The 27318-nt window shown below is 40.6% G+C and overlaps 1 protein-coding gene across 3 annotated transcripts; it reads left to right on the forward strand.

Moving 5' to 3' along the window:
- Window positions 1-1049: 1049 nt before the first annotated feature.
- Window positions 1050-27197, forward strand: ALG8 (ALG8 alpha-1,3-glucosyltransferase). Of its 3 annotated transcripts, none has more exons than XM_069564955.1 (13): window positions 1050-1219; window positions 5781-5859; window positions 11376-11569; window positions 14249-14358; window positions 15332-15399; window positions 17848-17974; window positions 18531-18634; window positions 19426-19546; window positions 22115-22254; window positions 23590-23729; window positions 25025-25122; window positions 25430-25502; window positions 26567-27197. In XM_069564955.1, exons 1-13 carry the CDS (start codon window positions 1125-1127, stop codon window positions 26796-26798), a joined length of 1581 nt encoding a protein of 526 aa, XP_069421056.1. In that variant the 5' UTR covers window positions 1050-1124; the 3' UTR covers window positions 26799-27197. The 3 variants fall into 3 exon arrangements, with proteins under 3 accessions (XP_069421056.1, XP_069421057.1, XP_069421058.1); XM_069564956.1 differs by having other exon boundaries at window positions 22156-22254; window positions 23624-23729; XM_069564957.1 differs by lacking the exon at window positions 25430-25502.
- The last annotated feature ends 121 nt before the right edge of the window (window positions 27198-27318 follow it).

Genomic DNA, 27318 nt, shown 5'->3' on the forward strand with positions numbered 1-27318 from the left:
CAAAGTAATATCTCTGCTTTTGAATATGCTGTCTAGGTTGGTCATAACTTTTCTTCCAAGGAGTAAGCGTCTTTTAATTTCATGTCTGCAGTCACCATCTGCAGTGATTTTGGAGCCCCCAAATATAAAGTCTGACACTGTTTCCAGTTTCCCCATCTATTTCCCATGAAGTGATGGGACCATATGCCACGATCTTCGTTTTCTGAATGTTGAGCACTACTGTGTATAACATAGATAACAAGGACCTACTGTATAGCACAGAGAGCTCTACTCAGTACTCCCTGGTGACCTAAAAAGGAAGGGAATCTAAAAGAGTGGATATATATATAACTGATTCACTTTGCTCTACAGCAGAAACTAACACATTGTAAATCAACTGTACTCTAACAAGAAAAAAAATTTATAAGGCATTTGTCCAACATCAGACAGTACACAAGGGAAACATGACTAGCTCCATTCTTTGTCCCTCGGCTCTTTTGGCCCGGGTATCAGCAGTATCCACTGTAGGACTTTGTAAGACCTACTGAGAATCTGAACTTTAGCAAGGCCCCAAGAGTACACAAAGAAGCAGCACTAGACTTTAGTCAGGCTTCACAGCAGGCTCCCCTCAGGCAGGTGCTTCCCCAAGCTTTCCCGTCGGAATCTCTGCCAGGCCATTTTCTGCCTGGAGCTAATACTCCTCCAGGTGTTCACATTAGGTGCCTCTAATATCCTGAGCTACTTTTATCCACTATTACTCTGGGATTACAATTCTTTCCATTAGTACGTGAACGGCTCTACGAAAAAATACAGTTTTCTCTCAGCTAGGTTTCCCAACGACAGGCAAAATCGACAACCAGAGCAGACACGCAACAACTTTGTGAACCAAAACAGAAAAACAGCCTGTGGAACTTAACTTGTCGCTCTGGAAACCGCGCAGACTCTGGGAGGCTGTCGGGGCGGGGAAGGAGGCGGGGCGGTGAGAGCGGGAGGTTTAAACGCCCCAGCTCCGGCCTCCCTCTACCTGAGCGGCTGAGCGGCTAGGCGCATGCGCGGAGCTCGCGGGCGCCGCCTCCGAGGGCCCCCCGCATGCGCGGGGCCGTGCAGGCGGGTCTAGTTGATTGAAAGCTGGCGGCGCCGTAGCAATGGCGGCTCTCGGCATCGCGACCGGCGGTAGCAATTGGTTTTCGGCTTTGGCGCTCGGGGTGACGCTCCTCAAATGCCTCCTCATCCCTACCTAGTAAGGGACCCACACGACCCGGGGCTGGGCGGGGAGGCCCGTCGGTTAGGACGGGCGAGAGTAAGCGTGGATGAGAGGAGGAAAAGGAAGTCATGAGGTCGCTGCTACACTTTGCTATTGCTATGCTTGCCACTCAGCGCTTTAATTATTTTACCTATGCACAAGAATCTAGTGACCAGATCATAGCTCAGGATGGCTGGAGTCATGTCTGGCACTGACTTTAGTGTTTCTGGGCTTCAGGGTCCTCTTCCTTAATATGCAGGTAAACAGCATCTACCGCCAACATTCATTCAAATACAGTATTTATCAATTGCCTCCTGTGCTAATATGCACTGTTCTAAGTCCTGGAGAGGCAGTTGGGGAAGACATTTACAGTCCTTGTCCTCGAAGGAGTTGGTGGGGGCAGATAAGTTTCAGATTGTGATGAGGTCTGAAAGAAGTAGAGAGCGACTACCCGGCAAGACTATATTCTTAGGAGATGATTTTTGAGTTGAAAGCTGTAGGGTGCAGAAGCATGAGCAATGTGAAAAGTAGTTCCAGGTATAGGAAAGAGGGAAAAGGCCTTGTGGTAAGAAAGAACTCAGTATTCTAGGAACAGAAAGTGACCGTTGTGACTGAAGAGCAGTGAGGAATGGAGAAGACGGGGCCAGGTCACTCAGGTTTAGACCAGTGTTGACACATGGATGCAAAACCAAGGCTGAAAGCATGGAAGCAACCACCAGGTGTATACAGTGGGTACTCAATATTTACTGATGTTGGCATCCACATTCTGTTCATCCTAATTTTTCTCCTTTGACTTTTTCCCTCTTTCCTTTTCTCCCTATGGATCTCCCTACCCCAGTTCCCAGTTTAGGATTTGGTTTATTGGTATCCTTTAGTTCAAGATCTTGGTGACCCCCTGTTGGGTATGAAAGAGCTGTGTGTATAGAATGTAAACACGTACTGATGTACATATAAGCAATGAAGTGTTTATGTAGGTTTAGCAAAATGAATTACAGGAGCTTGGAAAAGGGGTTTGGCAGTTGAACTTTGCAGAACTGAAATAAAAAAAACATCTTTTCCTTTTAAAAGCAAATTGGAAAAAGATCTTTCTAAATATGAAGAAAGTTCCTTTCAAATCCGACTGAAAGGGAATTTTTCTTTTTAAACTGTGCATATAAATCGACGTTCCTTGCTTTAGTTACTTCAGCCCAGAAATGTGTCTTCAGTGTGGTTATTTTGAATACCGCTCTTGGTCCAGGATTAAGAATGTGTACAGTTGTAGTTGATGGTCTGCTTCTCAAACAGGAAGCCCCTGGGGTGTGAGGGAGAAGCTGCAGGATAAATGCAAAAGTATTCACCAAAGTGTTTTTGTTGCCGTTGTTCAGTCACCAAGTTGTGTCTGACTCCCGACTCTTTGCGACCCCATGGACTGCAGCATGCCAGGCTTCCCTGTCCCTGTGCCTTTTTATACAGTTCATGGGGTTCTCATGGCAAGTATACTGGGATGGTTTGCCATTCCCTCCAGTGGATCACATTTTGTCAGAACTCTCCACTATGATCTGTCTGTCCTGGGTGGCCCTGCATGGCATGGCTCATAGCTTTATTAAGTTATGCACGCCCCTTTGCCACGGCAAGGCAGTGATCCATGAAGGGGACCAAGATGTTTACTAAGTGCTATATTATGAACCAGATACTGGGGCTGGGTACTAGAGGGGAGGAAAAAAATGGATATGATCCCTAAGGCTACAGAGTGTAGTTTTGATTTGGTTTGGGTTTTTTGGCTGCATTGTACAGCTTGCAGGACTGTAGTTCCCCGACCAGGGATTGAACCTGGGCCTAATGGCAGTGAAAGCTCTGAGTCCTAACCACTGGACTGCCAGAGAACTCCTGTGTAGTTTAGTAAGGATAGCAGTCCCCCAAACAGATCAACATAAGTGTATAATTACATAACAGTGCTTATGTTTAGTGTTATGAAGGGGAAAAATGATATCCTATAAGAAGACTAACAGGGAAGACTTATTTATTTTTTTAAAGTGATGGCAATAAAGTACTTTTTAAAGTAGATTTATTTATTTATCTTTATTATTTTGGCCATGCCAGGCAGCCCGTAATATCTTAGTTCCCTGACTCAGGGATCAAATCCACATCTCCTGCAGTGGAAGCTTGGAGTCTTAAGTATTGGACCGCCAATACTCTGGAAGTCCCAAAGACTTACTTTAGATTGGGTATCAGGAAAGGTCTCTGACATATAATGAGGCCTGAAGACATTCCTAGTAAATGTCTTTTGTTGAACATATGTGTGCATTTCTGTTGAGTATGCTGGGGAGGAAGAAATTTTCATTTACCCTTCTGGCCAGGTTTTTCTGGCTGGTCTATGAATTAAATTAACAAGAGACAGATTAACAGGAGAAAATCAAACAAAAGTGTAACAGCATGTACATGGGAGAGACTCAGGATAACAGAGTAACTTGCCGAAATGACTGAAACCCCCACCTTAAATACTGTCTTCAACTAAAGACAAGCGGATGTTAAGGGTAGTGGTTTGGGACTTCAAAGGGGAGAAAGGCAGTCAACATGGAAATGGAAAAGCAAATGCTTGGTAAACAAATGTTTGCTGGGCCATGAAGAGACAGTGGGACAGAGTGGACTCTGATCTCTAGGCTCTGATGAATTTCTTCCACCACACCTAGCCCATATTCTTGACCAGCATCAGTGGTGATAGCTCTATTCCAGGAACAAAGCCCTTTATATAAATTCTTTAGGCACTTAAGAGGGTGCTAAAAAGTATTCCTGAGTCTTCTGCTTCTTAAAAATAATTAGCTTAAATTAATCCTCTTGCCAAAGAGACACATTTTGCTCCCCTGCAAGTATATGTCTAGAAATGGAAATGTTAGATTGTAAGATCATTTGTGAATTGTGATTCTGAGAAATCTGTAGGAGATTCGGGTGACATTGTCAGCAGGAAGTTGGAGATGCCTCTCTCTAGAACTCAGGAAAGAGACCAAGGTTGTATATGTGATTTGGGAGTCATCATTCCACAGTTCATAGTGGAAGCAGTAAGTGTGAATAAGATTGTCCAGTGCAGAGTAAGCTGTATTGAAAGACTAAGAACTGAACGTAAGGGAACATGGGCTTGATGAATATTGGAATGGCAAGCCATGAAAGAGACATGGAGGAGCTTGGCTAGGAAACTCATCACAGAGTTGTCATTGTAGAAATGTATGAAACATTGGAAAGTATAAATCAGGTTCTGCTGTGGAACTCATTGACTCCGGTGAGTGGTGAATTCAACAGAATGTATGGAGCCCATCCACACACATATCAGGTGCTGTGCAAGATGTGGAGGGGAAGTGCAGCAGTGAGCAAACAGAAAAATTAACTTCCGCTAAAGTAGAACAAAGGGTGGCTGAAATGCACCCCAAAATATGCCTCTTTGGCATAAGGATGTAGGGGAACCTATTAATTTGAGGAACTGCAGATAGAGGAGAAGCTCTGAAAGCTGTCAGTTACTTTCAATGGAACACATTAGAAAGGGGGCCTGTATCTGGAAGGTAGCTCTTACCAGAGATCACTTTTTCACTTAAGAGACTTACCCTTGAGGCAGAGCAGACTTTGTGTGCCAAACATTTTCTCTTCTCACTTTCCCAAGAGTTACCTTCCCCCTGTCTTTGAAGCCTCAGCCCCCTTCCGCTCTCCATAGCTCTCAGAATGGTGAGATGAGCCTAAGTCATCTGGCCGCCTTATGAGTCTTGTCTCATATCTTCTGGGACTTCTGTACATATGTAAATAATTCAAATTTTCTTTTGGGGGGACTTCCCTGGTGGTCTAATGGTTAAGACTCAGTGCTTCCACTGCAGGAGGCGTGGGTTCAATCTCTGGTCAGGGAACTAAGATCCCCTTTGCCCATGGTGTGGCCAAAAATAGATAAGTAAATAGAAATAATTTGTCTTTTTTTTTCCTCCTGTTATTCCACGACTGAAGTGACTTAGCAGCAAAAGCAGCATTCTGTCTTATGTCAATTTAATTCTTAGGTAAGCCACAGAACCTAGAGGGGTTGAAGGGAAAACAGTTTTCTTCCCCTATAGCGCACACACTTGGATATATTTATATTTAGTGAGTGGGAGACTAGTAAACAGTATTTGGAGATATGGGAAAGACAGGACCATTTTTTTCCCCCACGTTTTCTGTCTCATGAACTTATCTACTCATCCTTGAAGATCCAGCTTTTGTGAGGCCTTTTCCAGATCATGAATCTTACTAACATTGTTTATGAACAAGAATAAGTCGTTTTGGAGCAATAGCCTGAGGGCCTCCCATAAGAAAAAGTATGGGCTTTTAGGTCAGCCTGTGGTTAACTTAGAGACCCTTTTCACTTAGATTCCCCAGCTTTTCCAGAAGGAAGTCTGGCCTCCAAATAAGTGAAGTGTTTCAGGCTTATATAGTACCTATTTTTGTCTTTATAGGATAGTGAGCTGTGACTATGTAAGGGGTGTTGATCCATTTAAAAGCATAATTTTAGAAATGTGAAATTGATAAATATTTTGAACTCTCATTTTATTCATCTCATTGTTTTGAATAGCCATTCCACAGATTTTGAAGTACACCGAAACTGGCTTGCTATCACCCACAGTTTGCCAATATCACAGTGGTATTATGAGGTAAGTTGTTAATTTTAACCCTTATCATATAAATATTATTGATATTAAAAGAGTTCTCCCTGTGATCTTAGGTTGAATGGATCGTTAAAAAAATTGTATTCTTTCCTCATGTTACCAGACGAAACTGGGGCCCCCTTGCCAGGCACACACAAAACCAATCAGTCTGCTGACCTGGGTCATGGTGGGGGAAAATATAGTGTTTATTGCAGGGCGCCAAGTAAAGAGAATGGGCATCTAGTGCTTGAAAGACCTGAACTCTCCAGTGGCTTTCAGGCAAGAGATTTTAAAGGCAGCAGTAGGGGGTGAGGGTCACAGGGTACATAATCAGCTCATGCATATTTTTCTGATTGGTTGGTGGTAAAGTCATAGAGTGATGTTTAGGGAATCTTAATCATCAACCTTCTGGTTCCAGCCTGGGGTCTATGTGCTGTGGTCAGCATGTAGTCACCATCATCCATCAATTGAGGGTATTAGTTTCTGCAGAACAACTCAAAGATATGAGTCCAGTTGTTATCTATATCCCTTCAGGAGGATCTAAAAGTCCTGTGACTATTGTTCTGATCATTAACTCCTTGAGTTTGCTCTTTGGAAGGCCAAACAAGAAGTGGGGGCCGTGGAGAATCTTATACCTGAGTAGACCCCACAGGGTTTTGTTTGGTTTCAGTCCCCCCTTTTCTTTGATACTCCTCAATTCCTGAGGAGAACATGGTGGGACAAGAAAGGGAATAAAGGGACTTCCCTGGTGGTCCAGTGGTTGGGAGTCTACGTGCCAGTGTAGGGGACAGGGGTTCAATCCCTGGTCCGGGAAGATTCCACATGCCACAGAGCAGCTAAGGCCGTGCTCCACAGCTGCTGAGTCCACGCTCCCTGGAGTCCGCGGTCCGCAGTAAGAGAAGCCACTGCAATGAAAAGCCTGCACTTCGCAACCGGAGAGTAGCCCTCACTTGCTACAACTAGAGAAATCCTCACTTAGCAACGAAGACCCAGCACAGCCAAAAATAAATAAAGTTTTTTTAAAAGGGAATAAAGTTTTGGATAGAGAGGTTAATCGCAAACTCTGCAAGGGAGCTCAGTTTTAGGAGGAGTCAGTTTCATTCAGTTCTGCCCTCTGGCACTATTAGGGGACCCCTTTACTTCAAAATGAGTTTCCCAAATTTTACATGGGGAATTATAATATTTGCCACATCCTTTTTGAAACTATATTGGATAGGGAAAAAAGGAAAAGTAGATTCTAGGCCTGGCTCTGCAGCACCTAGAAAATATATTTCATCTCTCTCAGCCTTGGTTTTTCGTCGGTTACATGAGGATTTGGAATGAATTATTTCTAAGATCCTGTCTCTCCCTAGCATTTTGTGATTTATGAGGACAGGAATAATGAAATGTGATGTGTAAGTATCTGGCAATATACATAACATTCTCTCCCATTATTATAAAAACTGTGTCTGTGTTTTTATTTCTGGTATGAGTTACTAACTTATATCTGATACTTCATGGAAAACAGACGTTAGCTCAGAAATTACTTGATCAAAAACAGCACTCTGATGTCAGGGAGGTTTTTTTTAAGACAACTGCTAAACTCTGTGAGTTTGTTGTTGCCTTTTGGATTTTTAGGTCAAGTCATAATAGACCTTTGTACTGAAAAAGCTTGAGAATAACTGATCTAATTGACCAAATTCCTCTTCACATAATAACACTGCAAGTTTTTAATAGGAATGTGAAGGAACTTTAAGTAAGTAATAATGCAAACCAGTGAGGAAACTTTATGTGTGGCCTAGTAGTCAAGAGGTTGGGCTGTGGTTCCAGACTGTCTAGATTTGACTTTCAGTTCTGTTGCTGAAATACCTGTGCTGGGCAGCCATGCATAGGCTACTTGACCGCTTAAAGTCTCAGCATCGCCAACTATTAATATTAGATGATAATAAATAATTATTGGGATAAAGTGAATATAATGTATGTGATATACTGAGAGTAAAAGTGCTCATTAAACATTACTAAAGGTTCTTAATGATTAGCATTATTGATATAATAACCTTTAACCTATATATGAAAAGGCAGTCACTTGTCTCACCATTTTTTCCATTTATCTCTGACTGTTCCTTCTTGGTCTCCTTTGCTAACTCTTCTGAATCTAAATACTCTTTCAAAAGCTGGTTTCCTCTGGGCTTCTCTTTGTGGTTCCTTTTTCTTTTAATATTCTATCATTCTTTCTGGATGTTCTCTCCTTTACTCCTATAATTTTCACTACTACCTATTATTTTAGTACTCCTGAAAGTATAGTTAGGCCAGAGCTGTCACCTGTTATTCATTTATTGTAGATAAAAGAGGTTTATATGAAAAGAGATTCTAGTAATGGTGTACTTCTTTGTTCTTCCTGCTCTCCTCAGCAGTAACAGTGAAAGATATCAATGGGGCAAAACTCAGTTGTCAGTGAGGCTCACAGAAGGATGGTAAGGTGTCTGCCGTGGGTTTGGAAGGATCTTTCTGTCATACTGAGGAGAGTAGATATTGAGTAGTAGATTGCATTGAGGAGCCTTCCTTAGCCATGGCTTCTAACCTTCCTTTCTGCTCTGACCTCAAAAGGATTGGTCCCTTGGTTGGGAAAGACAAAAACACCCAAGTAAATGTTTGTAGAATGAACACAATTGTTTTGAATCTTTGTTGACCTAAAACTAGTAGACTGACAAGTTATTTTTCCCGCAAAAATGGACTTAACTTAGGATCAACAGAGGCTTCCCTGGTGGCTCAGATGGTAAGAATCTGCCCGCAGTACAGGAGACCTGGGTTTGATCCCTGGGTTGCGAAGATACCCTGGAGAAGGGAATGGCAACCCACTGCAGTATTCTTCCTTGGAGAATCCCATGGACAGAGGAACCTGGCAGGCTACAGTCCATGGGGTTGCAGAGTCGGGCATAACTGAGCAACTAACACACACACAGACACACACACACCCCCACAGGAAATCAACAGGAAAAAAAAAAATCAAGAAAATTGCAATTCAGGGTCTTCAACTGTGGCAAGGTCCCTGCACAGCAAGGGCAGGAGAGCCCTTAGAAAGAGGGGGAAAGGAAGTTGGGAGGGCTGTGGTCAACAAAGAGCCATGGCTTTTCATCAGCTTGAGTTGTGGCAGCCTCGCGTTGGCTGAGCCGGAGAGACTTTCTTCTTCCTGTTGGGCTCTGCTGTCCTCCTGGGGCCCGAGACCTCCCCCTTCTGGTCAACATGTAGTCACCATCCTCCACTGGGTGAGGGTCTTAGCTGTTCTAGTAGCTTCCTGAGCTAATGGATTTGGAGTCAGGAGACACAGAATATGAGCCCCAGCTCTACCACATGTAAGTGACAGAATTGGTCACTTGGGAGGAAATGTGAGCTAATAGCTAGCTTGGCTTCCCAGAAGCTGTTTAGGTCAGAGGATGGCTCCGCTGGAAGTTCCTGAGGTCAGGAGGACCTTCTGGGCTCGGCGGGGGAAGTCTCAGTGGGGAGAAGCAGCAGCATGGAGAGAGGATCTGTGGGGTTAGAGACGGCAAGGGAAGGACAGGGACACTGTTTTGGGAAAATGACTGTCTCTCGGGCAGCACCTGTTCCTTTTCTCAGTCCTTTTAACGCTTCCTGTTCCCCATTTTATTTAGAATAATAAATATGTCAATAAAGTAGGAAAATCTTTTAGACTTCCAGTAAGATAAACGGCTCTTTAAGGGTAGTGATGAGCTCTGACATAGAAACTGTGGCTGGAAACCACGGATGTTAATAGTCTAAATTCCTGTTGAACTTCTTGAAATTATATAGACCAGTAATTGCTAAATGTTAAAATATATATATATATATATGTATATATATCTGTACCCTAGCAAGAAGTCATTTTTAAGCATTTACTACCCAATATGTCTTTATAAATTATAAAAGTACTACTGTATTAATATACTTTAAAAATAGAAATTAAGAAGGATAAGATTAAAAAATAAAATTTCTGATATTTCTTTCAATTTTTCAGTGGCTCATCTTGTTTATATCCCACATTGGAGACTTGAGATTAGAGAAGGAACATTTCATAAGGGAGAATTTAGTGGTTTGTTTTGCAGATTGAGTGCCCTATAGAGAGCCTCTGGGCTGGATCAGGGCTGAGGCTTTTGCATTTTATACCTGCCCGGGGCGTAAACGGGCTGCTTCTTATTAGGACCTAAAGTTTTCATTCTTCCTTATCAGGAACAAAGAGCTAACAAGTTATTTGAGTGTCTCTTGCCTCATTTTATAACACAGGAGAGACCCTAAATAATAGTCCCTGTGGGCACCAAGTTAGTACCAAGGGCACCCTTAGTGTACTTCCAGAAGGAGAGGAGCTTTTGATTGAAAAGCGCAACAGGTGCAGAGTAGAGAGACAATTGCTATCCCAGCTCTTTAGGTATAAGATCTAGGTTTAGTTTTAGGGACAAGTGATAGAAATAGTAATCACTTTTATAAATTATAATAAATAATATTTAATGAATATTTAGTTTGTATCTGATTCAGTACTATACACACACAGGTAAGATGTAATGCAGTAACTTATGAGGTGAGTACTACCATTCTTGTTGTATGAATGCAGGAACTGAAACAAAATACCAAACTATAGTACCATAAAGTTTATATATAGTTTATATGTTTTTGTATAGTTTATATATTTTTCATATGATTTATATTTTCATTTAATCATTAGTGACTGTTTATTCATTTAACTAATGACTGTTCTTAATATACCAGGAACTTACTCAATGTTCAAGATGCAGAAATGACAGAGTGGTTTCTGCTCTGAAGGGTCTTATAACCTAGTGGAGCAAAAGATAAGTAGCATCAGTGTAGCATTTTGTCATTTATAAATATATTTCACAAGTGTTATCTCATGTAGTCCTCACAATATCTCATTTTACAGGTAGAAAAGTTGTGTCTCTGGGACAGAACTTAAACCCAAGCTAAAGAATCATTTGTTAGGCCTTAATTCCATTTTTGGGGCTTCCCTGGTGGCTCAGTGGTAAAGAATCCTCCTGCCAATGAGGGAGACATGGTTCAATCCCTGAGTCAGGAAAATACTGTGGAGACAGAAATGGCAACCACTCCTGTATTCTTGCCTGAGAAACCCCATGGACAGAGGAACCTGGCAGGCTACACTCCATGGGGTCCCAGAAGAGCTGGACAAGACTTAGCAACTAAACAGTAATGCTCCCTTTTTATATTTAGATGAATAGAACCATGTCATAAGCAAATTCATTACTACAGGGTTTCAAATTAATTTTTTTTGAAGTACAGTTGACTCTAAGGAACTTGAAGACTATATTAAATAACTCAGGAAATGACTTTTAGTGTTCTGTTGAGTCCTAAAATAGAAATTTTTCCATTTATGGCATATTTTAAGTGTAATTTAATTTTATGTGTGTGTTTTTGTTGTTTTTTTTTTTTTTGAAGACCAGAGGATGAAAATTTCCAATCTTTGTATCCTCTTTGTTTATTCAGTTACTTAGGATATATTCTGTCTTCTATTTTTACCACAGGCAACTTCAGAGTGGACCTTGGATTACCCGCCCTTTTTCGCATGGTTTGAGTATGCCCTGTCACATGTTGCCAAATATTTTGATCAAGAGATGCTGAATGTCCGTAATCTGAATTACTCCAGCTCAAGGACCTTACTCTTCCAGAGATTTTCCGTCATCTTTACAGACGCACTCTTTGTGTATGCTGTCCATGAGTAAGTCTGAGAATGCTATTCCGTGCGGAAGATGTTGAGGAAATGGTATCAGATAGTATTAACCTGTTCTTCACTGTGGGCAAACAAAGTTCATATAATAGCAAATGCTGGGACATTTATAACTGTTGTGTTTTAAACTGCACAATGAGCAGTTACAGCTAGCAGTCTAGCTGAATCTTGTGGGGAAAAAATGGGGGTTAAGGTGGGGTTACAAGGTAGAGATAGTACAAGATTGTGAATGTTGTGAAAAGTAGGCCCGAGTAGAGTTCCAAGACCATTTCTCCTGCCCAGAATGGCTCTACATGCCTCTCTTTCCTGTCTTGTAGCAGGCCACCACATGCTGCTGTGACCTCCCGCATTCTTTAGGATACTCACATACACACAACACAGCACACTCATGCACACGCACGCATAGTGCTAACCACCAATGGCGTGTCCGTTCTAGTAAACTCAAGAAATTTTACCTAGTGCTTCTGGTTGCAGTCTCCGGATTCGTTCCAGAGACTCTTCGTTAATTTTAAGCTGTGTTTATATTATATACTTTTATGTTTTGCACCTTTTACTTATAAGTTGCTTTTAAGTAGTCAAATACATATATGTAGAATGTTTTGCACAGTGACTGCCAAATAGTGAGTTCCCAGTCATTGTTGGTCTCTATTCTGTCCTGATACTGAAGCCTACTCATATGACTGTGACAGAGAAGTAACTAGTGCCCGTTGTCATAAATAGATCACTTCTGTTTATGTGGCCTTCTCGAGTGAACCTCTTGCCCCATTCAGGAAAGAGTCCCTTGGGGGTGTTTGAACCTCTGCTCATTCTTATGGAATAACTCCTGTTTGGCTCCCTAACCTTTGTTCTGTGTATGACCTGGCAAGAGTTGGAGGAGAAGGTGATATATCATGTCCTCCTTTTAACTCAAAATGTTTAAATTCATGCTCCCAGGGAAGGGGTTTGCAGGCAGAGAGAAGGAGAGTTCATTTCCATCTACAGTGTAAGAACAGCTAAGATAAAAACTTCAAACAAGGCACTATGCGTAGATTAGTAGCTTACTTAATTTTCTCGATTACCCTGTAAGGTTACTCTGTTTATGAGGAAACTCAGGCTGCAGGGAGGAAAAGCAGGACACCTTTTCCTAGCCCCTGTCCAGCTGCATTTTTATTATGTCTGCTTTCACTTTTAGCTTTGTTTGTTTTCAGGATTTGCTGGTATTCAAATGAAACACATTTAAAAAATCTTTTCATAGAATAATACATCCTTGTCAAAATTTTGGAAAACAGTACATATACAGTGGTTCAGATGGTAAAGAATCTGCCTGCAAGATGGGAGAACTGGGTTCGATCCCTGGGTCGGGAAGATCCCCTGGAGGAGGGCATGGCAACCTACTCCAGTTTTCTTGCCTGGAGAATCCCATGGACAGAGGATCCTGGCGGGCTGCAGTCCTTGGGGTCACAGAGTCGGACACGACTGAGTGACTAACACGTTCACTTTCACTAAAGTTAAAAGGAACCCATATTCCTCCACTTACTGCTATCACTATCAACATTTTGGTGCCTATTGTTTCAACCTCTTTTTGTGGCTGAATATAATTTTTACAAAATAGAAATGGATCATACTGTTGTCACCTGCTATGGTCACTTAATTACTGTATTCTTTACCTTTAAATGACATACTTTTTTTATAGGAGTTTTTAAAAATTATTTGGGTAGTTGAAAGCTGCAAGTTTGTGTCTCTGTTCTTTTTTTTTTTCCTATCCCCTCCACCACCCTCTCCCAAATTCTCGCCAGCCTATTCTTGATTTGGCTGGTTCGATGACATATAATTTGGAATGCTGTGTTATCCTGGTCTGCATTTTTTTAGTCTTAAGGACTAAAATAGTGTGTGTCCTCTCAGTTTTCAAAATTCTTTTGGGTTTTTGGTGTTTTAATTTGTTTTATTAAATGAAGACTTTGTTTTAAGTCAGCATAGCTGAGAAGGACACAGAACTGGCCTTGAGGACTTTCTTTCTGCTACCACCTTTTTAGGTTCAGGAATGGCATGGACACCCCAATCCTTGTTTCTAATGAGCTGACAGGGAAGCAGCTAAAATTTTTGTAACCCCCTGGAATTACTTGGGAACAGTGACACCCAAGGGCACTTTAACTGAAAAGTTGTCCATATCACCAGAACTGGACACTGTCACCTTTCTTTTTCTTCCCTGTTGATAACTGGCAACATTGAGCTGTGATTTGGGTGCTGACCTATTGAAGGGCTACAAGAAAGTCTCCTGGAGTCTCTTCCCTCCTTTTTAAAAAGAAAACCTTCCGTGGTCCTTGGGAAGTAAATGTTATACTCTTAGTGAAGGCATCTAGGATATACTGAGTGCTCCATAAATAGTAGCGTCATTTCCTTGATCTTTTCTCTCCTCATTCCTCCCGTTTCTTCCTTCCTTTTTTTCCCCTTCATATTTGGATTGATATAAACCTTAGTTTTCCAACTGCTGTTCAGCCTGAATGTTGCTTTTCGATCATTCATTTTCAAAATAAAATAGTTCCACATTAAAAAGAAAAGAATGCCATGGACAGCTTCTCAGGAATGGCTAATAAAACACAACAGAATATATCAGAGCGCTCTGTACAAGCACTGTGACGTTCTAATGAAGATAGAAGTCGTTTCTGATTCTTTCCTCGTGTTCCAATTTAGGTGCTGTAAATGCATTGATGGGAAAAAAGCAGGCAAAGAGCTTACGGAGAAGCCGAAGTTTATTCTGTCAGTACTACTGCTGTGGAACTTCGGGTTGTTAATTGTAGACCGTATCCTTGACGTTTTATGCGTTGTTCCCTTATTTATTTGATATGTACTGAAGTATAAGATTAATTCTTTCTGTAATGATGATTCTGAAATGTGAGCTGCTTTTGAAAGTGGATGTGGGATGGGTTAGTCAGTTCCCCAAACTGTGGTCTCTACTCAGCTTTACCACCCTCTGGTTGTAGAGCACTTTGTCCCTGAAAAGTTGGTGATGACGTTCGAGAACCAGGTAAATCACCGGGAAAGCAATATACTGGGATTTAGCTGTCTTTAGATTAATCTAATATACATATCTGAAATAGTTTATATTATTCTAAATACTTTTTGTAGAAAAGGGCCTGTCACAGAATTGCATGTGAATCCTGCTTTTCTCCCCTCTTGGCTTACCCCACGTTAATAGGCAAAGTTCTTAAATCCAAAGGGTCTGAATGTAACTAAAATCCAAATGGCAGAAGCCAGATTTCTAGTTTTCATAGACATAGCCAGGTGTGGGTGAGAGCACCTAGACTTTGGTTTACGTGTGACCTGAACTCAGATCTCAGTTTTGTCATCTGAGTGGTGATAGGCCATAAGTATAGTAATGCTCTGGGCTCTGACTACCTCACAGGTTCATTGTATACTTCCTGACAACGAAATGCTGCATGAAATGGCCTTTGGTAGCTGTTAGGCCCCTTCCTTTCTCATCCCTGATTCTAGAAGACAAAACAAAGCAAAACTCCTTTGGCTGTTCATTCTTTAACTTTTGGAAAATAGGGGAAGGTTTCCTGGTTTTCTACTTAAACATACATTTTAATTTAAAAGTTTGTCCAGAATTTTACAGTTTATACAAAACACTGTTATGCGAAGTCCAAACTGGTAGTAATATGTTGTCTTTAATTTACCTGAAAAGTAAGCACTTGTAACTTTGATGCTCAGTGTGCTGGCACAGTTCATTGTGAATTTGGTATCCTCTGTTTCCTTTCCTTGACCTAAGTCCAGATATTCACTTCCAGTACAATGGTTTTTTATCTGGATTAATGCTGCTCTCCATTGCACGATTCTTTCAGGTAAACACAGACTAGGCTAATTATATTAGTTTGGTTTTTAGCTTGTAAAGGTGATAGGTAAATTTATTTGACCAACTGTTTTCCATTGCCAAGTGCTATTCACACTTTTATTGAGTATTTCTCACAAATTCCGTCTTCTCTTTTAGTAATACTTTTCTCCATTTTACAGATGAGAAAATTATACTCTAAAAACTTGTTAGGGTGTGGCAGGCCTGAAATAAACTTGAGTTTCTATATTTGGTTCAGATCATTTGTCCAGAAAGGAAGTCTTCCATAGTTTATACAGAATAGTAACTGTGATGGTGGGGCCTTACCCATCAGAAGCATGTAGCATAGTGTAATGGAAAGTATGGGATTTGGAACCGAAAGACCTGGGTTGAAATCCTGAATAACCTAAACAAGCTCTGTGACTCAGACAAGTTATTCAAAAGCATTGGTTGCTTCAGATTGGGTCCATTATATGTAATATCTTATTGAGTAAACCTTGCAACTATTGTGTGAAGTTGTTAAAATTATCCTCCTTTCTTTAGAGGAAGAAAACAGGTAATTTAGATTTCTGGACGTCTCCTCATCTCTGGGATTGGGTTTTAGGAATATCCAGGGAATATTGTTACACCATCAGGTTTGAGAACCATCAACCCAAGGCAAGTCTTCCAACCCTCCCAGGCTCAGTTTTCTCATCCATAAAATAAAATTGACCCTTGATACATTCTGTTTATTAAATGGGGCCACTTACCTCACAGGGACTTTGGAAAGATCAAATTCAGTAATCTTTTTTAAAGTTCTTTATCAACTATAAATGTCTGGATAAGTTTTTTTTCTTTTAACCATTATAAGCCACACTATACATAGATCATAATTTGTGTTCAATGAGTGAAGGGTGAATGGTTGTTGAGCAAATGAACTAAAGTTTAGCTGTAGAACCAGCTGGACTTTCTCTGACTCTTAAATAAATAATAAAACTGGTGGAGAGATTTAGAAGCATCCCTTTGGTTTTGCCTTGCCATTGCTGATTCATCTGTTCTAGACCACACCTGATGAGACAGTGAAAGGAGGACGCTGGCCCTTCACGGTCCCTCTGGCAGTTCCTTTGCTGAACCCCAGGACCATTATCTCATTTGGTCCTTCCAAAATTCCTGTGAGGTAGGTAGAATTCAGACTTCTCTAGTCATAGTCACCTGAGTTTGGAGGGTTGTTTTTTTTCCCCCCGAAATCAGAATGCCTTTACTTCTCCTAAGTAGTTTGTTAGATCAGGTACTACTTACTGCCTTCAGCCCAGTTGTACTCTATGTTACCTAATATGTAATGTAAGATTTAAGTGATTCTTTGTTAGCATAATTTATCTATAATTATTCATACTCTGATTCCCAGATCTTCTCTGGAAATCAGCTCCAGCTATTGTTTAACTATAAGAGGGTGAAGGTAATTAACATCTTTGGGTCCCTTAGCGAGAATTTGTAGTGTGTTGTTATGCTGATGTATCTAATACCTCAACATCAAACTTAATAAATATTTGTTGAAATAATGAATTTATGAACCTGCTAGGCTCACTGTAAAAGCTAGTTGGAATCAATTCCTTCTGTTCTCCTTATACTGGTCTTCCCTGCTGGCTCAGTGGTAAAGAATCCACCTGCCAAGCAGGAGATGTGGGTTTGATCCCTGGGTCAGGAAGATTCCCCAGAAAGGGAAATGACAACCCACTCCAATATTCTTGCCTGGTAAATCCCATGGACAGAGGAGCTTGGTAGGCTATAGTCAGTCCACGGTGTCCCAAAGAGTTGGACATGACTTAGAGACTGAAACACCACCAGTGTTATATTTCTCATTGTACATCACATTCCTAGAACTTATTTATCTTGTAACTAGAATTTTGTGCCTTTTGACTCCCTTTATTCAATTCTCCCTCCCCCATTTCTCACCTCTGGTTAACTACAGATCTAATCTTTTCCCTATGAGTTTGTTTGTTTTTGAAGTAATAATTGATCTACAACACTATTAGTTGCTGTTACATACATAATGGCTCAATATTTCTATCCATTTCAAAATGATCACCATGGTAAGTCTAGTTACAATCTGTCACCATACTGAGATGACAGATATAGTTCCTGACTACATTTTTCACATTGTACATTTCATACCCATGATTATTTGTTTCGCAGCTGTACTTCATCTCTTAATCTCCCTCACCTATTTCTCTTCTCCCCTCACCCATTTATCTTAACCATTTTCAAATATAACAGACTTCCTATGCCCCTTCGCTCATTTTCCTGTAATATTACTATCATATGGTCCATTCATCAAGACTAAAAAACCAACATTGGTACATTCAGATTTCACCAGTTTTTCCACTAACATCCGTCTTCTGCTCCAGGATCCAGTCCAGGATGCTACATTATGGTGTTTAGTCTATGAATTTTGAATTGATATTTCTCTTTTCAAATCTCCCAGAAAAGGCATATGGAAGGAGCATTTCTCTTTGCTGTTCTCCTACATTTCAAGCACATCTACCTCTATGTAGCACCAGCTTACGGTGTATATTTGCTGCGATCTTACTGTTTCACTGCAAATAAACCAGGCAAGTTTTCGTGATTGTGTTATTTTTCTTTTTTTTATTCTGTCTTGACTTAGTGGCTTGCTTTTTAATTTTTATTTATTTATTTGACCACACTGTATAGCACTTAGTATCTTAGTTCCCTGACTAGGGATTGAACCCATGCCCCCTGAAGTGGAAGCATAGTCTTAACCACTGGACCACCAGGGAAGTCCTATGAGAGGGTTTTATGAGGCACAGCAGATATCTTTCAACTATTGATCCTATAAAAATGGGTAAAAACCCATTCTTTCTTTTCTGTGTTCTTGCCACATCATAAAGATTGATATACTGTCATGCTTCCGCTGCTGCTGCTAAGTCGCTTCAGTCGTGTCCAACTCTGTGCAACCCCATAGATGGCAGCCCACCCGACTCCCCCGTCCCTGGGATTCTCAAGGCAAGAACACTGGAGTGGGTTGCCATTTCCTTCTCCAATGCATGAAAGTGAAGTCGCTCAGTCGTGGGCTACTCCTAATTTGAGCATGTTGTATAAGCTATGGCTTTCCATGCTCCTGGTTAACGATAATGGTCTTTTCTGTAGATGGATCCATCCGATGGAACAGCTTCAGCTTTGTCCGTCTTATTTCCCTGGGACTGATTGTTTTCCTAGTTTCTGCTCTTTCGTTGGGTCCTTTTCTAGCCTTGGTAAGTCTTTTATTTGTTATAAAGAAGACATGTTTGGTGTTATTTAGAAAAAATAATAAAGCCAGGGATATATAAAATAAGCAAAACTACTCCTTTTTCACTCCTTCCAACTATAACTCCACAAAGATAGGATGGTATTCTTTTAGACATTTTTGTGCCTATGCAAATATGTATGTGCATGTATTTGTGTGTTTAACAATATGTTTCACACACACACACACTGACACAGACTTGCTAGTATTCACAGATTTCTGGATTTATTTGCTTGTTTGCTATGTTTTATTTGTAACCCCAAGTCAGTCCTCAGTGTTTTCCCAGTCAGTCATTGACAGCAAACATTCTAAAGTGCCTAATATGTTACAGACGTTCAGCAGGTGTTTTTCCTTTTTTTGCTTCTTTCCTTGTTAATTTTAATTGCTGCTAAAACTGGGAAACACTGCATGTCTCATCAAGCCTTCTGCATCATCCCCATTTCTTCAGTAAACTTGGTGAAGCTGCCGTCTGTGTTCTCCTTTGCCCCTTAGCAATTCTTCCATTATTATATTATATATTATACACAGTATCGGACTGGTATTCAGAGTACTTTGATATACCTTGTCGCACATGACAGATGAGAAGGTTGGACAAAAAGAAGTTCTATGAACTGCTCAGCATCACATAACTATTTCCTTGAAGGAACAAATACTGGAACTCAGACCTCATAACTTTCTTCACACAATGCCACAGATAGTACCCTAGTTCTCTTTTTTAATTTAGCAAAGATTGATCACTGGTTAATCTCTTTTCAACAGAACCAACTGCCTCAAGTCTTTTCCCGACTATTCCCCTTCAAGAGGGGCCTCTGCCACGCATATTGGGCTCCAAACTTCTGGGCTTTGTACAGCGCTTTGGATAAAGTGCTGTCTGTCATCGGTATGGTAGCAAACGTTCTTACCTTTCATTGGAGGGGGCTCTCTGCACATGGTTTGTGGGATCTTAGTTCCCCAACCAGGGATCAGCCCGGGCCCCAGCAGTGAGAGCACTGAGTCCTAACCGCTGGACCTGCATGGAGTTCCCTAAGCCTTCTTACTTAGACTGTGAATATTGCAAGCGCTAGTCACATTGAGAAATGAAGAAAAAACCCTGCTTTGTCTTGTGAATGAGGCTGAACTGTTTGTTCTCCAGCCCCACGTTTCCGCTCTCAGGATAAACAGAGAAGTGGTTCTAGGGACTGAGACCTCAGTGCCAGAAACAGACTGCGTTCCTAAGGCTTCCCTGGTGGCTCAGAGGTTAAAGTGTCTACCTGCAATGCAGGAGACCCAGGTTCAATCCTTGGGTCAGGAAGATCCTCTGGAGAAGGAAATGGCAGCCCACTCCAGAATTCTTGCCTGGAGAATCCCATGGACGGAGGAGCCTGGAGTCAGACACGACTGAGCGACTTCACTTTCACATTGTGGCAATGAGATGGTTGTTCCTTTTTCTTGAGAATAAAATATTTATACTTTTTTAAAAGGTAATTTTTACCTTAAGTAAAACGTTTTTCAGCAGTTAAAACCTTACTTTTAAACTTTAAAATGTGAAGAAGCGTTTTTAAGAATGTATAAGTTATGATTCTGGGTATTAAAGATAATGGTAGGCATGCATTCAGCATGAGATGAAAGAAAGAGAAAACTTAGGCTATGCTTTTAAGTTTGAGATGTGATGAAAAGGAATTTATACCTTCAGACTGTTCTGAAAATAACTGACTGTAGAACTACTCACAGTCTCTCATCTGTGAGTACAGCCTAGCGTGATGGGAAATGGCAGGATCAAGAGAAGGGCAGGCAAGCTTCTATAACCAGACAGACAGTAAATATTTTAGGCTTTGCAGGCCACATACGCTGTTTTGTTGCTTGTTTAAACCTTTAAAATGTAACATCTTATTGTGAGACTCAAATGCAACAATAAAGACATGCCAGGCTGTCAGCAGCGTGGCCTTTGGAACCAGACAGTACTGGATTTGAGTCTTCCACCTGAGTTGTGTGACTTTAGGCATGTCGCTCATCTTTTTGTGCCTCAAGGAGCTAAAAGTAATGGCTGCAAAGCCCTTGGCATATGGCAGGTGCTTAATGCATGGCGGCTGCTATTACAGTTTTGGACATGTACTTGTGGGAAATCATAATTTGGTATTCTCACTCACCCATTGAGCCCAGCCTTGATATATATGGCATCTTATAAAGTAAGTTCTTAACACTTCTGAAAACTTTAAATGACTGGCATAATAGGAGGTACAGGGGCCACTTGCCTTATCTGAGTCAGGAAACTGTTGGACCTCATCTTGTGTATCTGTCTCCTCAAGGATGTTGTAAATGGAAGGCCAGTGGCAGATTAGGCAATTCTGTTTCAGGGAGGTAATTATTAGCTTTAAGAGAGAATCTGCAGGCTGAAGTCAAAAGGGAAGAGGTGCATGAATAGAAAGTATTTTAGTAATCTACACTTTTCTCACATTTCACTAATTTTCAGTGGCACTAGATGGGGCCATTCAGATGCTCAGACCATCTTTGACTCTTCTGTTAGCTTGTTTGGGCTGGGGCTTGCATCGTTATCCTCGGACTTGGTTCATTTAGTAAGTATTTCTTGGAATGTTATGTGCTGGGCATAGAAATAAATTGTCATTTCTGCCTTTAAGGAAGCCAGTGTAGGAGAGTAAATGAACATATAAGAGACCACCTTAGCCCACAAGAAAACCAGCTTTACGTCCTGAGTTAGGAGCTTTCTTAGGTAAGGGAATTAGAAGTTAGCTCTGTAAAGTGAGTAGGCTATTCTCTGCAAGAGGAGTAGTCTGTGCAGAGGGACACGGGTGTCTGCGGGGTATGTCAGCTCACTGCAGCCAAACTATGTTTAACAAGGTTAAGCAGATGAGTCTGGCAAGGTGGGCGGGGCTAGATCATGGAAGATAACTGTGGACTGTGCTTAGGAATATGGACTTTATCCCATAGTCAAGGAAGGATTCAAAGCTGGCTTGTGACATGGTAGTATTTGAGAAAGCTTGCTTCATTTTAGAGATGAGAGCAAATTGCTGTCCATGCTACCTGCCATCGAGGTTTCCTGTTCCAATATAGACAACCACACTGTAAACCAGAGGCATTTTAGGTAGAATATTGTGGGACTGAGTTAACGAAATCTTGACCTTGAAGCAGTCATAAGATTTAGTAGCATATTCTTTTTTTCCTCAAGGAATTGATTGGTAAAATACGGCGTGAAAGTGTCAGTTGCTCAGACGTGTCCAACTCTTTGCAACCCCAGGATCTGTAACCCGCCAGACTTCTCTGTCCGTGGGATTCTCCAGGCAAGAACACTGGAGTGGGTTGCCATTCCCTTCTCCAGGGGATCTTCCCGACCCAGGGATCTAACCCAGGTCTCCGGCATTGCAGGCGGATTCTGTACCAGCTGAGTCACCAAGGAAGCCACGTAACACATGGTGTGCCATTGATCAAAACAAAATGTCTATTTACTCTATAGGTTTAGAACTGAAACTTCTTGACCCCAACAAGATTCCCAAGGCCTCAATGACAAGTGGCTTAGTTCAGCAGTTCCAACACACAGTCCTTCCCTCAGTGACACCCTTGGCCACCTTTATCTGCACTCTGATTGCCATGTTGGTAAGAATTCACACGTGGGCCTCATTTCTTGAGTTGTCTCTCCTTTTCTTTTGTGTGGCTGGTTGAATTTCAAGTTTTCCTAACCGTAGGATAAATTCCATGGCTGTAATCCTGCTGCAGATTGAGGGATTTCCTAGCAATTCTTAGGGTAACTTTGAACACCATAAGGAAGGATTAGTAGTAAAGCCTCTTTGAGAGAGGTCCTCACGAGAGGCCAGTAGACCATCTGTTCACCATCAGATGAAGAAGAATGAAAAGCCCAGGGGGGGAACCTGGACCACACCGTGGAGAAAGAGGACAATGTAGTAAGGGCATCAGGTTTTTGTTTTCATCCATGGCGAACTAATCAAAAGTCTAAATTTTTCTGATCCGCCTGGATATTTTGTCTTGATAATGAGCTGAGATATCACAGTGGCTGTTTGAGCATCGGATAAGAATCTTATATGAGTCAGATGCTGTTATAGGCATCATTCAAAGTTGCTTCTGTTAGTGATCATGATGAACTCAATTTTGTGATATAATTTTAGAAATCAATATAAATAACTCAGTCATACCTAATTACACTCAGTTTTAATTTTTGTTTCGGAATAATGAAGCCTACTCACAAGACACCTGACCCCACTTAATTGCATGGCAGTACTGGTAGGTAATTAAGCTCTGTTGGCCTATTTATCCACATGTTCTAACTGAGGTTAAACTTTTTCCTAAAATTTCAGCCTTGTAAGCTGCATGTGGAAGGCCTTGGATTGCTTGTAAATTACACTACTCCAGCTCACAGAGTTAGATATTTGCTTATTACTGTTAAAGATTTTTTTGATGTGGACCATTTTTAAAGTTTTATTGAATTTGGTACAAAATTGTTTATTTTGTGATCTGGTTTTTTGGCCACGAGGTATGTGGGAATTGAACCCACACCCTCTGCACTGGACAAAAGTCTTAATCACTGGACCACCAGGGAAGTCCTTAGTGTTTATTAATATGCTAAGATGTAATTTATTATTAGTTCCACAATATCAATGAACTTTTGTAGTTTGACCTAATAAGTTTAGTGACTATTAGTTAACTAATTATGAAGGTGTAATAGGGGGTTATACTGGCTATCCTAGAACTTAATTATCATTCCTTATTAATTTTAATGAGTTAAATATATATTTCCAAATGCCTTTTTCTGAGTAGTGTTTCTATGTTAACTTTTGGTGGACTGTTCACAAAGCGAATTATCTCAGTTTGATGGAGAATAATGAGCTACTGTTTTTCAGAATGATGTAAATTATATTCACCTAACGATGTTTCAGTAAATGATACTGAAGTTTTATCTTTGCCTATTGTTTCTAGCCCTCTGTTTTCTGTCTTTGGTTTAAACCTCAAGGGCCCAGAGGCTTTCTCCGATGTCTGATTCTTTGTGCCTTGAGCTCCTTCATGTTTGGTTGGCACGTCCATGAAAAAGCCATTCTCCTCGCAGTTCTCCCAATGAGGTAAGCTCAGTTAGTGAGCACTTCTGGCATATTTCACAGTGACCCTGTTGTTTTCCGTTTGATCTGTCCCTTGACATGTTCAGTGGGATAGGCAAAGATGTGTGGGAACAGGTTTATACCTGGACAGAATGGGAATGCTTAAGTTGGGATCCTTGGACCTGTGAAAGTTATAAGATATGCAGAACTGCCTGTATTGTTCCTGCATTTTTTGGTAAGGGGTCCTCTGGTGATTAAGAGTCATGATACCAGTCTGTTACTGCTGAATTTTGAATGGCAGCATAGTATGAAAAAACATGGTATTTGATGTCATCACACCCGCAGTTCCTTGTTGGGGTGTTGTTTAGTCAAAGTAAGGAGGGAGTCCATTATGGAATAATACCTAACATACACACAGTGCTTCAGAGTTTTCAGAACTGTTTTTGTTGTGTGTTTGGATTTTGTTTTGTGCTTTTGTATTCTTTATTTTGAGCCCCACAACAGCCTATAAGATAATTAGGATAAATGATTATCCCCTGTCTTTATAAAGCCCCAGAAACTGGGGCTCAGAGTTTGACTTATCCAAAGTCACACAGCCAGCAAATAGCAGGATTAGGACTTTAACCTGAATCTTACCATAGTGAATCTTAACTTCTTTTCACTGTGCCATGCTAAAAAAAAAAAAAAAAAAAAGGCACAATGTGTCCATTTTATATACAGTCGAAACCCAATTACATAGATGGTAATAGAATTAGCCCTTAACCTTTTTCTTAAATCCTGAGGGACATCATTTAAGCTCTGAAAGAACAGTAAGGGAATATGTCAGATCAGTACATGTCTTATCTGAGTTCATTTAGCAACTTGGAATTTCCAAAGTAAAAAATAGGGCAAAATTCCTGATGTCTTTAGTTAGAATTCTAATTGAACACCAGCACATGTGGGGCATTGTCCCAGAGAAGAGCTAGAGGGTTGGAAATAAAACTCTCAAGTCCAGTTTCCCTGTCTGCCACCATTAGGCAGCTCCCAACCCCACAATATTCCTTTCTTTGAGGAGGCAGTTACTCAGAGAGACAAGATTCTTTTTTGAATGTTCCATGATTCAGTGTAGTACATTCTTCTATGTACTGCTTCAAGTTTCCCACTAAAAAAATTAATATTCTCAATTGAATTGGACTTGTAGCAAAGATCAGTATGTTATTTTATGCAAAGCCAGTTCTAGAAATAATATTATATATATATATAGCTATTTGCAAGTATAAGCTTCATTTGATGTTTTAATGAATTACACTAAGAATTATTATGAGAATTTTTATTTTTAGCCTCTTATCAGTGGGAAAAGCAGTAGATGCTTCGATTTTTCTGATTCTGACCACAACAGGACATTATTCCCTCTTCCCTCTGCTCTTCACTGCACCAGGTAAATAGCTTCTTTTTAAGAGAGATCTATTTAATTGTCATGCTTTTACATCAGTGCCTACAGATCAATGCTATCTGATTTAAATTACCTTAAAGTCTCTTAGAGAAAGCTCATCCATTCTCTTAAATAAAACCTCCAGTATATCCCTAATTCTCAGTATCTTTAGATGTCACAAAAATGCATAGTTAAGCTCAAAAAGCATTCCTAGCACTATATAGCTGTGTCATATGATTATATTCCCTTAAGTATCATAAACCTTCCTCTTACCAACTTAATCATCATATGTACCTTTTTATTCTTTTAACAGAACTTCCCATTAAAATTGTACTCATGTTACTGTTTACCACCTATAGTATTTCCTCACTGAAGACTCTGTTCAGGTAATCTAAAAAAGTACTTTTAAAATTCTTTTTACTCTTATGAAATGTTTCTTCCTAAATGATTAAGTCTTTTACATTTTAATTTTTAACTATTAGTGGTAATATCACAACATTACAAAATATCAGCAGTAGCAGGAGAAATTACCCATATTCCATGACTCTGAATAAGCCAGACACAAAAAGGACAAATACCTTATGATTTCATTTATATGAAATATCTGCTGCTGCTGCTGCTGCTGCTAAGTTGCTTCAGTCGTTTTTGACTCTGTGCGACCCCATAGACGGCAGCCCACCAGGCTCCCCCGTCCCTAGGATTCTCCAAGTAAGAACACTGGAGTGGGTTGCCATTTCCTTCTCCAGTGCATGAAAGTGAAAGGTGAAAATGAAGTCGCTTAGTCGCGTCCAACTCTTTGTGACCCCATGGATTGCAGCCCACCAGGCTCCTCCATCCATGGGATTTTCCAGGCAAGAGTACTGGAATGGGTTGCCATGAAATAGCTAGACTATGCAAATTCATAGAGACAGAAAGTAAATTAGTGGTTACAGGGACCTGTGGGAGCGGTGGTGGTGCTGGATAGGGAGCTATTACTGCTTTTACTGTCTCCAAAGATTCTTTTTGGGGTGTTGAAAATGTTTTGAAAGTGGACAATGGTTATGGTTACACAACATTATCAATATACTTAATACTACTTAATTACAATAAAAAATGGTTAACAAATTGTATATGACTTTACCAAACAAAAATTATGTACTGATTACCGTATTCTTATTCCAACGTCACAGTATCCAGTCCCCTTTCCTTTTCCAAATGCATAGCTAGTTCTCCCTCAGCAACTTTAGCTAAGTGACAGCATCAATGATGACGGGATAATTTGGATTGTTGAGTTAATAGAATGATATAGTTTTATCGCTTTTTTCTAAATGTGAAATTTTTTGCATTCTTTTGACTCTGGCTTTAGCTGCCCTGCACATCAAGACAGTGCAGTTGGGCAGCTTTAGTTGAGAAATGTTTGCAAAAGCAGAATGACTCATCTAAAGTCAGACTTCTCTCCTTTTTTCTTCAGAAAAGAAAAGCCTCTTTTTAATTGGATGGAAACTTTCTACCTCCTTGGCCTGGGACCTCTGGAAGTCTTCTGTGAATTTGTATTCCCTTTCACCTCCTGGAACCTGAAGTACCCATTTATCCCTTTGTTACTGACCTCAGTGTATTGTGCAGTGGGCATCACATATGCTTGGCTCAAACTGTATGTTTCAGTATTGACTGACCCTCCTGTTGGCAAGGCAAAGAAGCAATGAGTAAAGGAACTGCTTGGATGTGTTCCAAGCAATTATTTCATGGGAAGTTAATCAGAACTTGAAGAAAGTTGCTGGTAGCATGAACCATTCATTTCAGTAAATCTGTGGGAGGACCATTCTTGTAAACTTGGCCTTGCCCAGCCTAGCAACCTGATTGTCACCATGGTGAGAAGCCACTTGTCCTCCATAAGCAGTGAAATACATCTGAAACAGATCTCGCCTTCCCCTTTTAAAATTGTCATTGAGACTGCTGTGCCTTCTCTAGGCAAGAAGGGAGACTGATCAACAGCATGATTTTCTGTAGCCTGTGATAACCGTCGTCAGGATATAAAGCATAATTAAGATCATGTGCTAAGGGAAGTATAAATAAAATACCATTTTGTATTTCTGCACAAAAAACTTTCTGGATTATTTCCAGCTCCTCCATTTCCTTGGTGTGCACACAAGCAAATGGTGTGCACTAATCCCCATTCTGTACACCTTGTTCCAGGAGGTGCTTTTTTTTCCGATTGAAATTATG

The sequence above is a fragment of the Ovis canadensis genome, chromosome 21 (assembly GCF_042477335.2).
Source record: "Ovis canadensis isolate MfBH-ARS-UI-01 breed Bighorn chromosome 21, ARS-UI_OviCan_v2, whole genome shotgun sequence".
In the NCBI taxonomy this organism is placed as follows: domain Eukaryota; kingdom Metazoa; phylum Chordata; class Mammalia; order Artiodactyla; family Bovidae; genus Ovis; species Ovis canadensis.

Bases quoted from the DNA above. Each gene is read 5' to 3' on its own strand.
- ALG8 (XM_069564955.1), top strand. From the start codon at position 1,125: ATGGCGGCTCTCGGCATCGCGACCGGCGGTAGCAATTGGTTTTCGGCT. The intron at 5,860-11,375 runs GTAAGTTGTTAA...TTTTTACCACAG, and splicing joins TATCACAGTGGTATTATGAG to GCAACTTCAGAGTGGACCTT. The intron at 11,570-14,248 runs GTAAGTCTGAGA...GTTCCAATTTAG, and splicing joins TTTGTGTATGCTGTCCATGA to GTGCTGTAAATGCATTGATG.